This window comes from Tursiops truncatus, chromosome 1, assembly GCF_011762595.2.
Source record: "Tursiops truncatus isolate mTurTru1 chromosome 1, mTurTru1.mat.Y, whole genome shotgun sequence".
In the NCBI taxonomy this organism is placed as follows: domain Eukaryota; kingdom Metazoa; phylum Chordata; class Mammalia; order Artiodactyla; family Delphinidae; genus Tursiops; species Tursiops truncatus.
The window spans coordinates 125,334,054-125,350,749 of NC_047034.1; the positions used below are offsets into that span (position 1 = coordinate 125,334,054).

At 41.4% G+C, this 16,696-nt stretch overlaps 1 protein-coding gene and 1 long non-coding RNA gene across 6 annotated transcripts in view; both read left to right on the forward strand.

Moving 5' to 3' along the window:
• The window catches only part of WLS (Wnt ligand secretion mediator), a 105,710-nt gene that overhangs the window by 59,047 nt on the left and 29,967 nt on the right, over nucleotides 1–16,696 (forward strand). For all 5 annotated transcript variants that reach the window (XM_019919546.3, XM_019919544.3, XM_019919547.3 and 2 more), the window contains 3 exons: nucleotides 6,743–6,867; nucleotides 11,698–11,859; nucleotides 13,574–13,710. In XM_019919546.3, coding sequence (XP_019775105.1) covers nucleotides 6,743–6,867; nucleotides 11,698–11,859; nucleotides 13,574–13,710 — 424 coding nt within the window. The remainder of the gene's footprint in view (nucleotides 1–6,742; nucleotides 6,868–11,697; nucleotides 11,860–13,573; nucleotides 13,711–16,696) is intronic.
• Nucleotides 13,717–16,682, forward strand: LOC117313961 (uncharacterized). Its single transcript, XR_004528583.2, has 2 exons — nucleotides 13,717–16,005; nucleotides 16,472–16,682. It is a non-coding gene; the product is annotated as an uncharacterized lncRNA (long non-coding RNA).

Below are 16,696 nucleotides of genomic sequence, written 5' to 3' on the forward strand. Positions count from 1 at the left end.
TTAAAGCTGAACTTTGTTTCCGAGTCCATTGGAGACAGAAGAGGAAGTGATTCTGGTGGCTGACTTCAGAGCTTTGCTGTATTTCTCTGCCCAGTGTTTTCCTTTTTCTGAGTTTTGTGTTCCAGGTTTGGATACGGGTTCATAGTGGGAGGTTCCATGTCCCTGAAACCTGGTAATTATTTTGAATTAAAGTAAGTATAAGACTGACTTTCACTTCCCTAATAAAATGATAAAAACAATAGCTAACCCTTCATGCTTTCTGCACTATTCTAAGGATTTTTCATGTAGTAAATGATTTAATGATCACAGAATCCTAGGAGGCAAGTCCTATTCCAACAGGGTAAGGAACCTGAATGTTCATGGCAGGGTGGGTAGGGGAGATCACAGAGTCCAGCCAGGGAAGGCTCGAGGGCCACTTGAACCGGCCATTCTCCCTGTGGTTTCTGTAAGAACTATACGCCATGAAACTCTAGAAGCTTGAGTGTCTGATGTTTCTAGGGGTGAAGCTTTCCAAGTCTTGGCTTCTCTGCCTCACAAACAGGAATGATAACACCTGCCCCCAGATGGCAAAGGAAGTAAGGAGGTGATGTGTGAGGATTAGGCAGGGTATGTGGTAAAGTTCATGAACCAAAATAGAAAGCTTTAGAAAGAACTTCGCCTAATGCTGAAATGGAAAGAAAAGAACGGCGGTGTGGGGGGAGTAGGAAAAGTGTCCCCCCAAAGAATGACACAGCTTGCCTGATGTCTTATTAGCTGACCTGCGCAGAGATTTTGTTTCCTTTCATTTTTAGCGAATTGGTTATTGACATGTAAAGATTGAGAGATGTTGTATAACCATCTGCATTTCTGGCTTCTCTTGAAAGAAGCAGCAGGTCTGGTCGGAAGACCTGTGCTGCCTTACGATGATGGCTGGAGCAGCTGCCCCCAGTCCACGGGGCTCACTTCTGTCCCTGACTACACACCTGGTTAGGGCCAGATCCACAACATGAACACAACCGTCGCCAGGCTTCCGACTCCACGCTGGGATGGGGCGGGCGGGGGGGTCGCATCACACTCCTCCAGTCAGTTTTCTGAAGTAGTGGTGTGTTTCTCTCCCGTAGAAAGTTGTGTTTGGTCAGAGTTGAGTGGTCTCTGCACGCAGTGTGTTTGATTCAACTGTTAAGTTTCTTTTGAATTCTGTTTCTACCAACAAAGGTAACAGAGGGTGGTGGGGTCTGGGGTGATCCGGACTGAGGTTTAAGGCCCAGCTCTGCAATTACTAGCCATGTACTCTTGGACAATTTATATAACTAACTTCTTTATAGGATGGGTGTGATGACCGAAGGGGACAGTGTACACGTGGAGACTTGCTTTTATTAAAGACCTACCTATTCATATTTTGTGACTAGTTTGAGGGGCTTCTTTCATCACAAGTTACCCAGTTTTCTTTACGCCATACAAATAAGATGGTTGTCTTTTAAGACAGTTTCAAAATACTTCTCTTTCTCATGTTACCAATATTAATACAGCTTCAGGCAAGTCACTTCATATCTGAGGACCTCGGTTTACTCACTAATCAAAAGGAAATATCCATGCCCACTTTATAAGTTGTTTCATGAGGTCATTTAAATGAAAGCACGGAAGTCATGAGGGCCTAACACAGAGTAATTGTACACGAAAGCAGTGTTTAAAATTTTTTTTTTTTTTTTTTGGCGGTACGCGGGCCTCTCACTGTTGTGGGCTGTCCCGCTGCGGAGCACAGGCTCCGGACGCGCGGGCTCAGCGGCCATGGCTCACAGGCCCAGCCGCTCCGCGGCATGTGGGATCTTCCCAGACCGGGGCACGAACCCGTGTCCCCTGCATCGGCAGGTGGACTCTCAACCACTGCGCCACCAGGGAAACCCCTTTTGTTTGTTTTTAACAGCATATTTTAAAACAGTCTGGGGATTCCCAACAGGTGGCAATAAGTTTTAAAGCTGGATCAGGCCAGGAGGCCAGTCTGTCTGGCCCTTTCTCTCCCTGAGGCACCTGCTCTGTACCAGGCCCACTCCTAACATTTGTGGGGTACAAGGTAAGAGTACCTATGAAGGCATGGCTGCCACATGTCTAAATATTTTTAAAGTGATAAACTTGGCTTACCAAATTATTAAACCAAATAAGTCTTATCATCCAATTGTAACAAATTTACTTTTGTAATGCACTGGAAGTCTGGATGTGAATTTAAGATTCTTGGATGCCTTGGAATTCTGTGCCAAAAATGTGATGGACCAGGGAGTGTGGGCTTCTAGATGTCTTTTCTTCCCACCCCTGGCTCCATCCCATACAAAGAGTGTGTTTCTGTGTGGACACCCCACCCTCCAAGCTCAGTCTCTGTCTGTATCCTCCTCCAAACAGCAGCCGTTTGAGCACTCCTGAGCCCAAGGGTGCACAAGCAGTCGTGTAGTTCCCTCTGGGAGGCCAGATCTGGGGAAGAGGTCCCCCCCAGTCCCACGATGTGGAAGTAGGCTCAGAGCTGTCTGGGTACCTATTCTGGGGTCCCGAGCTCCTGGACCATGTTCTAAAAATTGCGGAAGGGGTTAGGCTCTTGATGAACATGTCCTCTTCACTTCAGGGTCTTCTCATCCGGAGAGGAAGAGAACAGCTGGAAAAGGGCCAGACCGAGCGGGACCCTTGAAAAGTGTGGCGCCCAGATTCAGGACCCCTCCTGCTGTGCTGTGTCTAAGGCCGGTGCTGCTCTGAACCCTGGTCCTCCAAGGAGCGCAATATGAGAATTGATAACTTCCTTTATACCTTTCAGATTGATACTGTTGAGTTCTGTGGTTCTGGAAGTGCCCTTTAGACAGAGTTGAAAGTCCCAATTCCTAATTACAATGTTAGAAATGAAAAGGAGGTACCCTGGTGCCTAATATTCAACTCACAGATGGGAGCTCTGCTCAGTTCTTTCTTTGGACCACTGAGGCTGCCAAGTGACAAACGGTTGTAGCCATTCTGGTTCCTAACCAAGAGGATGTACAAACTCTGAGCATTGCTTCTGCCAAGCCAGGCGTTCCACAGTTTCTTATACAGACTCTTATTATCCATTCTCAGCCCTGGGTCTCTGCACAGCCTGGTGTCCTCAAGTCCAGAGTCTCCTGGACTATGTGGAGATGGGAAGATGGATGAGAACTGGGGTTCCAGCGATTCTGTGTACAGACTTTGACCCCACTACCCCGTTGTCAGCATCTTGCCTCTTCTGTCTTATGTCACACCTGGTGCTTTCCAGTTCTGAGTGGCTTGGGGGTCTGTTGGACATGTTGGCTCACTTTTCCAAAATATCCCTTCCATGGAGTTTCGGCTGTGCCCATCTCTGTGGCTGTCAGGAAATCCTACTTCATCTGTTTTTCATCTTCGAAAAAATTGTTGCAGTCTCTGGTTTGCTCATGTCACTACCATTTTTTTTTCCCCTTGTGATTTAATATCCTTTGTGTTCTTTTACTGTTTTTTTGTTTGTTGTTTGGTTTTTTTGGGGAGTTTCAGGAGTGAGAGGAGGAAAACATAAGTAGCCAGTTCACCATGTTTGACAGATTTATTATCTTTTGTTAATTTTTCATTGAAGTGTAGTTAATTTACAGTATTATATTAGTTTCAGATATACAGCATAGAGATTCAGGTTTTTTTTTTTTTACAGATTATGCTCTATTAACAGTTATTATAAAATAATGGCTATAATCCCCTATGCTATACAACATACCCTTGTTGTTTTTTTATTTTATACATAGCAGTTTGTATCTCTTAATCTCATACCCCTTACATGCCACTCACCCCTTCCCTCTCCCTGCAGGTAACCACTAGTTTGTTTTCTATATCTGTTTCTATTTTGCTATATACATTCGTTTGTATTATTTTTTAGATTCCACATATAAGTGATATCATATAGTATTTGTCTTTCTCTGACATAAGCAAAGCATAATATTCTCTAGGTCCATTCACATAGCTGCAAATGGCAGAACTTCATTCTTTTTTATGGCTGAGTAATATTCCGTTGTGTGTGCTTATGTGTGTATGTGTGTATTTATATATGTGTATATATATATATATATATATTTATACCACATCTTCTTTATCCATTTGTCTGTTGGTGGACACTTGGATTGCTTCCATATCTTGGCAACTGAAAATAGTGTTGCTATGAACATTAGGGTGCATGTATCTTTTCGAATTAGTGTTTTCATTTTTTCTGGATATATACCCAGGAGTGGAATTGCTGGATTGTATGGTAGTTCTATTTTTAGTTTTTTGAGGAACCTCCATACTGTTTTCTGTAGTGGCTACACCAATTTACATTCCCACCAACAGTGTACAAGTTTCTTTTTTCTCTACATCCTCACCAACACTTGTTTTTTGTAGACTTTTTGGTGGTAGCCATTCTGATGGGTGTGAGATAATATCTCACTGTGCTTTGACTTGCATTTCTCTAATATTAGAAATGTTGAGCATCTTTTCATGTGCCTGTTGGCCATCTGTATATCTTCTTTGGAAAAATGTCTATTCAAGTCTTCTGCCCATTTTTTAACTGGATTGTTTGTTTTTTTGATATTGAGTTGTATGAGCTGTTTTAATATTTTGGATATTAATCCCTTGTCAGTTGCATCATTTGCATATATTTTCTCCCATTCTGTAGGCTGTCTTTTTGTTTTATCATTGCTTTCCTTTGCATGCAAAAACTTTTAAGTTTAATTAGGTCCCATTTGTTTATTTTTGCTTTTATTTCTTTTGCCTTAGGGGACAAAGCCAAAAAAATATTGCTGTGATTTATGTCAAAGAGTGTTCTGCCTATGTTATCTTCTTTATGGTATCATGTTCTACATTTAGGTCTTTAATCAATTTTGAGTTAATTTTTGTATATGGTGTGAGGAAATGTTGTAATCTCATTCTTTTACATGTAGCTGTCCAGTTTCCCCAGCACTACTTATTAAAGTGACTATCTTTTCTCCATTGTATATTCTTGCTTCCTTTCTCATAGATTAATTGACCACAGGTGTTTGGGTTTATTTCTGGGCTCACTATTCTGTTCCATTGATCTATGTATCTGTTTTTGTGCCAGTACCATGCTGTTTTGATTACTGTAGCTTTGTAGTATAGTCTGAAATCTGGGAAGGTGATACCTCCAGCTTTATTCTTTTTATCTCAATATTGCTTTGGCAATTCTGGGTCTTTTGTGGTTCCATATAAATTTTAGGGTTATTTGTTTTAGTTCTGTGAAAAAGGTCATGGGTATTTTCATAGGGACTGCATTAAATCTGTAGATAGCTCTGGGTAGCATGGCCATTTTAACAATATTAATTATTCCAATACAATAGCATGGGAGATCTTTCCACTTCTTTGTATCATCTTCAGTTTCCTACATCAGTATTTTATAGTTTGCAGAGTATAGGTCTTTTATCTTCTTGGTTAAGTTTATTCCTAGGTATTTTATTCTTTTTGATGTGATTCTAAATGGGATTTTTCTTTTTTACTTTCTTTTTCTGATAGTTCATTATTAATGACTGAGGGTTTAAATGATACTAATAAAGGAGCGGGTGCTGATGTTCATGAAGGTTTGGTCTATATCAGAATGGCCTCAAATTCCTTCTTTCCTGCATTATTTCCTTCTCTTCCTAGATTTCCTCAGAGAACCAGGGATTCATCACACTGTCAAATTGTCTACAGGCCACACTGGGTCAGTGGAAAGAACAGCCCTAATTTTCCAGACAGCAATTATTCTTATCTTTCCCTTGTGACCTGATATTCAGGTTCCAGAGCCTAGAACTGAGCCCAGTCTCATAACCCCAACCAAGGTCATTTTGGAAATGTAGTCTGTGCTTTTTTTCCTCCATTAAGACTCCTCTGTTCTTGAACTTGCTCAACAGAGTATAAAACAGACAAAATGGGTAGAGGCAGTTTTAATTACTCTAATCTCCTTAATGAGTTCTATGGTGAGTTAAACCCATTCATGGTCCTTATTGATATGGAAGTGTATGTGAACGTTCCTTTGCACAATTATGAACTTATTATTATATTCCTGTCTGTGCATAAGTCTTTAATTTGGAATATTATATTCCTGTCTGTGCATAAGTCTTTAATTTGGAAAAACCCTTTACCTCTTATATTAACTTTGTCCATACTCTGAAGAAGGGGTTTTGAGAAGCAGCAGAGCCTATATTTGAGAGCTTCTTGGGAGTAATTTTAAAAAGGATGCTTTCAGACTAGATTGTGTCCTGAAGAAAGCACCCAAGGTACTTAAATCATGTCTCTGAGGGGTGGCTGAAAAAGTTGGTCATTTTTATCAGAGAGGAGAGGAAACACAGGCAGATGAGTTGCAGGTTTCAAGTGCCTAAGGAACTTTTGTGGAAAAAGGATCTCATCTGCTGTGGGACTCCTACAGGCAGACCTAGGACCAGTGGTGCAAGTTAAGGAGGATGAATGCTGACCGTGAGTTGGAATCTGACCATTTGAACTGCCTCAGAGAGAGTGAGACCCCCGCCTCTGGAGGACTTTAAGTGGATGCTCTTTGACTCCTTGGCAGAGCAGTTGGTTATGGGAGGGGACCCAACGTCCAGCTTAGACAGTCGTCCTATGACTTTTAAGTCCTCAGGTTTGGAGAGTCAGGTTTGGCATTTGATAGGAACTGATACGTCTCTTTTGTCTTATTGGTTTCCATGGTAGAGCCTGTAAGAATTTTTAAACTGTTTCCAAAGTATCTTCCCAGAAGCTGTTTCTGAATTGTGCATCCTTTCTCTTGCAGGAGAAAATGCAGAAGTTTCCATGGACGTTTCCCTGGCTTACCGAGATGATATGTTTGCTGAGTGGACTGAAATGGCCCATGAGAGAGTGCCCCGGAAACTCAAATGTACCTTCACCTCCCCCAAGGTAGGGTACCTTGAAGTCTCAGTTGATGGGATTTTTTATTTGGTTTCCAGGTATGTGGGAACGTTTGCTCAGACACATTTCTTGTTCCTAAGCATGCATGAGCCCCAAAGGTTAGTAGTCACCGTCCTTTGTCCTAAAAGAGGGCAATGTAGATATTTCACGTCCCTGCAAAGGAGGAAAGAACAGAAGAAGGAATGTCTGTTTGAAGTGATTTAGTTGTTTCTTTGAAATACCTCCATAAAAATAAATTCTTGGTTCTTTGGATATTAACAAAAAGTGTTTGAAGATCATTGCTAAGTTAATTTTAGATGTACAAATCTGTTCATATTGGTTCCATGCATGTGTCTGCTTCTCTGTTTCATCGGCATCTCTGTTGCCAAGTCAGTGTGCGGGTGTGAAGACTAACAATCCCAGAGAACAAACACCACAGACACAAAGAGGACCTGAGGGAGAAATCTAGTTTCCTTTGAGACCTCTCAGTTCTCTTACATACTTTTAGGACTCTCCCTTCTTTGGTTCTTCCAGGAAGACTCATTTAACCACCAAGGGGAGGAAAGCCACTATCCTTCACTGAGAGTAGGGAGACACTTTCTCTTGGACAAAGGCCTTAGATTCTCCAGGAAGTAAAATACAGGCATGGACTCAGTGACCCTCAGAGGATAGTGGGATTTGTCTGTATAAGGACCAAATCAGAATTAGTGAGGGGCCCTTTTCCAGTGCCACATGCTGCCCTCACACATGCCTCCCCAAGATTCTGTCCCCCTCCCCACTCACCACCCCCTTCCCCCCTTGAAAGTCTCTGTGAAGTTGAAACGGAGCCGTAGTTACTGTTACTCATGGCTACTCACATTCCTCAAGAATGTTGACAAGGAGTACCACCTGCTAGGTGATCTCTGATGTCCCTTCACAGACATAAATAGTCTTGTTTTCTTTGCATGAAATGCACGAGAGACCAAACTGCACTGAAGCACATTCCTGATTATGTCATTTGTCACTTGATATCTTCAGGTCAGTTGCTCCTGAAGGATTTGGGCTACTTTGTAGTACTCGCTCTGTTGACTGATTTAGTTCCGCTCTTCTCCTAACATTGGCCTTTCCTAACTTCACTTTTGCCTATAGCTGGAAAATTGGGGTTCCCTGTGGAATGGTAAGAATGGCAGGTTGAAGCCTCTGAGGACCATGCCCCTGCCCTGTCTGTCCTGCCCCGAAGAGGAGTAAGATGGGGCCGGGCAGGTTCATGAACATTAGTTAAAGGCCTGGATTTGGAGCAAAACATACTTGGCTTCACTTCCAGGCTGTTTCACTTACTGACTGCATGACCTCAGGCAAGCTTGCTTCAACTGTCCAAGCTTCAGTTTCTCCTTTGCAAAATGGGATAATAATACTTGCCCTGGGAATTTTTATAAGGACGAGATGAGATAATGAACCTTATCACTTAAAATCAAGTCTGGGACATGTTTCACCAGTCGGGCCAACAGGACAAAAGGTATAAATTAAAGCTCTCATGGGCAAACTATGCACCCTACACATAAGCATCTTTTGGGGCACCTGGTGTTTGTTAATTCTCCCTCCCCAGGTTCCCTATACAAGAGCTATGGGAAGTGTGGTCTAAGGACTAACAGTGTCAGCATCACCTGGTAGCTTGTAGGAAATGCAGGTTCCCAGGGCACACCCCAAACCCATGAATCAAAATCTCAGCATGTAGGACCAAGGAATCTGTGTTTTAACAGGATTTCAATTCCTTCTCTTAAGCTTGATAAAGTTTGAAAGTCACTTCAGTAGACCCTTTGCTGAATGGTCAAATATAGGGTTCCCCCCACCCAAAAGCCATCTGGAATTGTTTTGGGTAGGCCTTTGGGGGCAATCTATAGGTAAAAATGAATGGTCAAGAGAAATTGGAGGTAGCAGGAGAGAGATATGTAATATTTCTAGACCTTTGTATGCAATGGAGGAAATTAATTAAAAGTTGACCTCATCATTCAGAGGTAAGACTGGTTGGCTGTCTAAGCTAAAGGATATAAAGCTTTTGGATATGGAATATCAACCTCAGAAAAGGGAAAAGTCATTTCTCACCTTACGTATACACTTAGAGGGCACTGAGAAGCAGAGTCGGGGGAGGCCGTTAAGAAGACTGCAACTGCTTCTTAATGACAGTTGCTTAATTATCTTTAGGATGTGTTGATCCCTTTCAAGAAAGATATTAAACCTTGAAAAGTGTGAAGGAAATGAATCATCAAATCTATGCTTTTTGATTGCAGTGAAATTTAGACTTGAGTTTGAAGATTAAATGAGAAATTGCTTTAAAGCTTTTTAGTCCCTGGTGGATTGTGAAGTTAAAAAAAAAAAAGTCAAGTTGCCACCTGCTGTAATTTGTCCTAATTAGCCAGGCTTATGCTGGATTTGGGGGAGGGTGGAGGGGCGTGGGGGAAAGGAAAAGGAGGGGGGAAGAGAGAGAAGGAAATCTTTCTTTCTAAATGTGCTAAATACTGGCAGAGGCAGAACCTCAGTGAATAAGGAAAAGTCCCCAGCAGGATACAGTGAATTTGTCTCTGAGACAGGTAGGCCAGGCCAGGATCCCAGAACCCTGTGTGTCTCTCTCATTTGTTGGACTTAGGTAAATTTATCTCATGTGATGGTGTTACCCTCTCTGTAGAGACAGGGAAGTGGAGGACACATAAAGACCCATGACGGGGCATTAGAAGGAACCCCAGAGATCATATAATTAAACTTTCTTGCTTTACTTAGGAAGCAAGTGAGGCCAAATGAGGTGGATGACCTTCCCCAGGTACCCAGCAAGGGGTGAGGTCAGGATGAGAATTTCAGCCTCCTGGCTTGAAGTTCAGTGCCCTCCTCATCAATGCCTGCCTTCAGGCATGTCTGAGGCAAAACAGCATTCCTTTCTTCCTGCTGCACTCACGAGTCCTCCTCTGCATCAGAGCTGGAGGCTGGACTTGGGAGACCCACGTCCTCAACTCAATTCTGCCATGACTTTTGGACCTTGGGTGAGCCCCATAATCAAGTCAGTGGCATTAGACTAAATAAGTTTTGTTTCCTTCAAACTCTCACTTTCTATAAATAAGACCCTGACTGGAAACACATCAGAAAACCCACCTCTTGCTGTTACCATAGCAGGTAATCAGCCTCCTGAGTGCAGCTTCATCTGAGCCTGAATTAGAGCCTGTACTGTATTTTCAGTAGTTCTGCAGAGTCCTAATAATAGCCTTGATTTGTAAGTATAAGAGAAAGGAGCAGAGGGGAGAGGAAGACAGATCTATACAGGAAAACTCATCCAACCTGAAGCTGGGGTTTGGAAAAGAAGGATCCTTTCTACAGAAGAATTTTTAAAATCTTATATGCCGTGTCTAATCAACTGGTATTTCTGATAAGAGCCCCTTAGACTGTAGAGGATGAAAAATTATCATGATTGATTAGTGATGTCTGCCATGAATGGGAAATGGAAAAATGGAAGTGCATAAGCAAGATATTTGCCTGCTCTACCTCTACTTATGTCATGTGTGTCTTCCATTTCTGTACAAAGGTCTGTTTATTGCACTCTAAGCTCTGACTGTCCAGTAAAGAGCCCTCCCGCCCCATCCCCTGACCCAAGATCACAGAAGAAACGGATTGCTTCGTATCTTGCTTTTGATTTCTCCACTGGACTTTTTACTCTGAAGATTTACAAGAAATTTTGGAGGCCCTGAGAATTCAGGCTTAGGAACACCAAATCAGTCCCCCATCACTTCATCAGGAGGTGACAAGCAAACATTGAAGCTGGCATACAAACCCAGCAGTGAAGACAAGACACTCATTTGCTTTATCAGGGAAGAGTCCTCGGTTGCTGAAGCTCCTGCCTATATGTGTCCGTACTTACCCGCTTCCCCCACATAGCTGGGACACATAGCCATGTGTCCTGTGAAGGTAGAGCAGAATTTAGTTTTCAAAAGCAAGTTGTACTACTTGCCAACCTCCCACTTCCATGTGCTGGCTGGTACCTCTTAAATTGCTTGGCAGGAAGTCCAATAGGCTTTTCTAGAAACTGAGCTAAATTTTTGTTTATTTAATTTCTGCTCCCTCTGCCATCTTGTCTCTTGGGCAGTTAGAAAGCTTTAGAGGCAGAGAATTGCGAGTGGTCATCTCTAGCAAGCTAATCTCATTGTTTCCTTTCATCCCCCTATGTCTTCCCCAAATTCCAAGGGCTCCTCGGGTAGCTTCTTTTTTTTTTTTTTTTTTTTGGTCAAATCAATAAAAAGTAGATATTTTCAGCTTCTTGTAGCTTCTCCTGCAGGCCAAAACCATGTAAATAAGTAGTCATCATCCAAGAAAGTGATGAACATTAGCAAGGGCTTCCTCCTGGACATTTGAGTTGACTGTTCCACAGAGCCTTAGAGGTCTCCGATGGTATGCTGCGAATAAAATTGTAGCCCTGGTAGACCAGGTTAGTCTGACGTGAGGCTCTAATGAGGACTGAAGAGCTGAGAAAGGTGTCGAAATAGAAGAAATTTCTGCTTGTTACCTAAAATTTCTGGTTCTATCTCGAATGTGGCTGGGTTTTATTTTTATCTTTTTATAAATTTATTTATTTCTTTTTGGTTGTGTTGGGTCTTCATTGCTGTGTGCGGGCTTTCTCCAGTTGCAGCGAGTGGGGGCTACTCTTCATTGTGAGCAGCTTGTAGATGCCATGCCTCCAGTGTACCCTATTATCTGTACCTCTGAGGGATACCTTTAAGCATTAGCTTTTTAGAATTGGTGATATGAGGCAAAGGCAAGACAATTCAGACATAGTCTATTGGAAATAGTGACCGTGCCTCAAACCCTCCACTCTTCTTCCAGACCGCAGAACATGAGGGCCGTTACTATGAATGTGACGTCCTTCCTTTCATGGAAATTGGGTCTGTGGCTCATAAGTATTACCTTCTAAACATCCGGCTGCCTGTGAATGAGAAGAAGAAAATCAATGTTGGGATTGGAGAGATTAAGGATATCCGGCTGGTGGTAAGTGAATCTGATTGATCCAGGCAGCCTGTCACATCAGAGCACTGGCTAAGAACACTGGTTGTGAGCATGTGTATTGGAAAGACGCTCCATCTCAATCTTGAATTTTCCATGTCTCAACTGTTTCATTAAGAAGTAAGAAGAATAACAAACCCATGGAAATGGAAAGTAATGCAATTATTGTGTCCATTTAAGATTTTATTATGATGGTCCTGATTATATAGTGAATAACACCAAGATAAAAGTAATTTTTTTTTTACATGTTTCACCTTGCAAGCACAAATGTTAAAGGGAGCAGTCGTGATTTAGGTTCTTTCCATTTTATCTCTTTAGTAGGGGAAAATAAAGAATGTGCAGCATGACTTTTTATATCTAATTTAGGTTTTTTTACGTCTAAAAAACAAATACATATTTACTCTAGAAAATTAGAAGCACAAATAAGCACAGAGTAGAACATAAACGTTACCTGTAACGTCCTGCCATCTAGAGAAATAACCACTTTGAGGTTATGCTGTATCTCCTCAATTTTTTTCTCTGTGTATATAATCCTTCCCTTACAAAAAAAAGGCCATCATACTCAACTGACTCTTTCATTCCTTGCTTTTTAAAATTAATTGTATGTATCTTTCCATGGAAGAAATTTTGAGAATATTTAAAATGTCTTAATTTGGGATTATTCTACATGAAACCCAGAATTTCAGTGTTTCTGTATCTTCATTAGCAAATACTAAAAGCACTTTGATACAGTGGTTTTCAAGAGTTTCTTCACTGTGAAATATGGTCGCTGGTGCTTATGTATATACCAACTTTCATGGGCATACTATGTCAGTAGGCACCCACAAAATCTTTTTCATTTCTTGAAGAGAGAATGTGTTTATATGCAACTCCTGTGGCAATGACATCCATTCCACCCCTTCCTCTCCACTAAAGGAAGGATATTGTAACACAAGTAAGGTATAATGAAATTTTATGGGAATAACCTGAAAGCCATTCTAACAAATTAAAAAAAAAGTTGTTATCATTAACAATACTGTATTAATAGAAACAAATCACATTACAACCGTATTCCAACTGTTGGCACAATGTAGGCACTCAATATTTGTCTAATGAGTGTATTAACCAGACACCCACATATTACTGAATGCCCACATATTATTAAAAATGTGATGGAAAATATTTGTGTTGAGATCTGGGATTGATTCACCAATGAATGACAAGGGTGTGTGTAAAGTTACATATGTATTCAAGATGTTGATAATATAATACATTTCTCTGAGTTCATAAAGAGTTTGTGACCAAAAAAAAATTAATGGTATATTGTGAATACAGTATAAATATACTTTGTAGTACTGCTTAGCATTCCACAGTACGGATTTACCTTAACACGTTTTACCAATGCCAACATTTTGGGCATCTAAGATAGCTCCAATTTTTCAATGAAAACCTTATAGACAAATCTTTGATCATGTTCTTAATCGTTCCCTTAGGATAGAGTGAGTCTATCTTTATGCCTTTTGATTTATATTTCTACAGTGCCTGAGGAGGGACCCAGGCAGGTAGGATGAGGACAGTACATGCTGTGAATGTTAGCGCTCATTGATCTTGAAAGTTCAGCAAAAAAGATCTCCATTTACCTCTCCCCAGAATGCATCTGCTGGTAGAAAATAACACTAAGATATATTGACCTTCAAAATTATGATTGGTCTCTATCTAGGGAATTCACCAAAATGGAGGCTTCACCAAGGTGTGGTTTGCCATGAAGACCTTCCTTACACCCAGCATCTTCATCATTATGGTGTGGTATTGGAGAAGGATCACCATGATGTCTCGACCTCCCGTGCTTCTGGAAAAGTAAGAGCTGATTTTGGAGCACCCTTAAGGAACGCTGGCATCCTGTGATTTGCCTGCCATGGACCTGGTTTTGCTGGGGGCCTAGTTCAACTGGTCAGTGTGTTATCAATACTTGGGCTGGTGATTTGACCGCAAATCAGCCTGGACTCCTTTTTCTCCTTCAGCTTTCATGTGCAAATTATTATTAAATCCTAGGGGTTCTGCTGCTCTCATATTTCCAGCTCTCTGTTGTATCTTTGCTCTTCATTCCCATGTTCTGCATCAGATACTTCTCTCTATTACAGTGGACGAACTGCCTTGCTGCTAACTGATCCCAACCCCTCTCACTGCCAGACGGATTATGTTTCTGTAGACATAGGCCCTTTCTCTCCCACATTATTGACATTTTCCTTTCTGCTGGATTATTCCCATTAATACACAGGCACACTCTGCCTTCTCCCATTCTTAGTCAAAACTCTTTGTACTTCCCCCTGAAGCCACCACACCAATTTTCTGCTCCTTTTTACAGCAAAACTCCTCAAAAATCTTGTCTATATATCTTCTCCTCCTGCTTTTTCTTGAGCTCCTTCAACCCCTTATTAAAATTGCTCAACAGAATCATCAGTGACCTCCACATTCCAAATCCAGTGCTCATTTCTCAGTCCTCGCCTTTCTTGACTTGTCATTAGCATTTGGCATAACTGATCACTCCCTTTTTCTTCATAGAGGCTCCTCCACATTCTCATTGTTATTCTCCTTTGCTGACCACTCAGTCTCCATGGCTGTTTCCATCGATTTTTCCGACCTCTTCAACTTTGGACTCGGTCTTTGGACGTCTTCTTTTTCTTAGCTACGCTGCTTTCCCTGGGTGATCTCATTTAGTTTTGTGGTCTTAAAAAATCTTCTACACTCTGATGACTCTACATTTACATGGTCAACCTCAGCTTCTCCCAAATCTAGACCCAAATATTCTACCTGTTTACTTAACATCTTCACTTACACAGAAATGTAACACATACGAAGAACACTTGTTTTCCTCTCACTTCAAACTTGCTCCTCTTCGGGGCCTCCTGGTCTTAGGAATTGGCAACTCTATCCTTTCAGCTGCTCAGAAGCAGCTGAGCAGACGTGTAGGAGGCATCCTTTACTTCTCTTTCTTCACACGCCTCTTCCAACACACCAGGAAATCTCACCATTTCCATTCCTGCCACCCTAATCTAACTCACCATGATTTCTCATTTCTCACCTAGATTATAGGAAATAGCCTCTTATTTGCTATAAGATGCTCCTCTTGTTTCCATCATTTTCCTTCCTGAAACCTATTCATACAGCAGCCAGACTGTTCCCTTTTAAGTAGAAATTGGATGATGTCAGTGCTCTGCTCAAAGCTCTCTATTGGCTTTTCATTTCCTTTGCTCTGGCCTATAAACCCTCGATGATCCCAGCTCTTCACCACCTCTAAATTTTATCTCCTATTCTCTGCACCACCCACCATCCACCTTGATGGTTCTCAGACAGGCCCAGCATGCGCTCACCTTAGAGCCTTTGCGCTTGCTATTCTCTTCAGCTGAAGTGCTCTTTCCCAGGTATCATTGTGGCTCAATGCCTCATTTCCTTCAGGACCTGATATAATTTCTGTCTTAAAGGCTTTTTCCCATCTACCTTATTTAAATTGCACCCGATCTCTCGCCATTCTCCTACCTTGCTTTATTATACTTCTTCATAATGCTCATTCTCTATTTATTTATTATCATTCCTCCCATACCCCTCCACTCACCCCATCTGAATACAAGCATCACTAGAGCAGAATTCTTGCCTACTTTGTTGACTGCTATATCCCCAGCATTTAGAATAGTGACTGGAACATAGTAGGAGCTCAATAAATATAAATTTGTTGAATGAATGAATGAATGGAATGATGTCACTCCATTGCTTAACCTTCTTATTGGATCCTCAGTCCTTTCAAGATAATTTTCAAATTCTCTAATGAGGTATGCAAGTTTCTTTACCAGCTCAGCCTTCTTTATTTCTCTGGTATCATGTCCTGTCATTTCCTGATATGTGCCACATACAGAACCCCAAATGCTTCAGGCTGTCCCAGACTCCCGTGCCTCCCTCCAGGCTCTTCCCTCTGCTTGGAATGCCCTTCCACCTCCCTAATCTTGACTCACAACTCAGTTCAATTTCTGTCTCTATCAAAGTGAGAAGTCCTGGTAGCAGCCTGTGCACACTTCTGTCACATTACTTATCACACTTTGTCTGGCTCAGCCACTGAATATACCTCCTTGAAGGAAAGAACTGGTGCTATTCACTTAGGTATGTATGTCCCTAACAAAATGCCTGGTACATGATTTGTGCTTAATAAACATATCATGGGTATGAATGAAAGTGTCAATAAGTCAGTAACAGAATGAGTGATATTTTGATAGAGAAGTGGAAATAATAGGAGAAAGGCAAAATAAAAATGAAACAAGCAGCTAAAATAATTTGTATTTCATATGGTTTGGAGTCATGTATTATTGAAACAAATATGCTTGTATACTTTATAGTTGCTGAGGATATCATAATAATGAGTGTTCTTAACGATCAGGTTAATGATAACCTGAATAGGTAAGAGCAGATAATTATATTCAGTGAGGTCTGTTTAAGAAGGCAAGGGAGGGTGAAAACACTGTAGGAAGCTCTTGATCTGAGGTGGCACCGAGATAAAGTCCAGAGCATTCAGGAGGTTAGGTTCAGTTACTGTGTAGAAAGATTAATGTAACACTCCTTCATTCTGCAGTGGTACCAGTGAAAGAAGACATTCAGCATCTCCGTGTAAAGACTGATTATGAGAGCAAAGAAACTGATCATATGGCTTCAGTCCCAATATGTAACATCTCAGTTCCCAAAACTGGGTTTTGATTTTTAAATCAAAAATGTTTTGCCTCCCAGATGCAAATAAAGTAGTTTCATAAAGTATTCATCCCAGATGAATAAAGTAGTTTTCCTGATATTGTCTCACCAT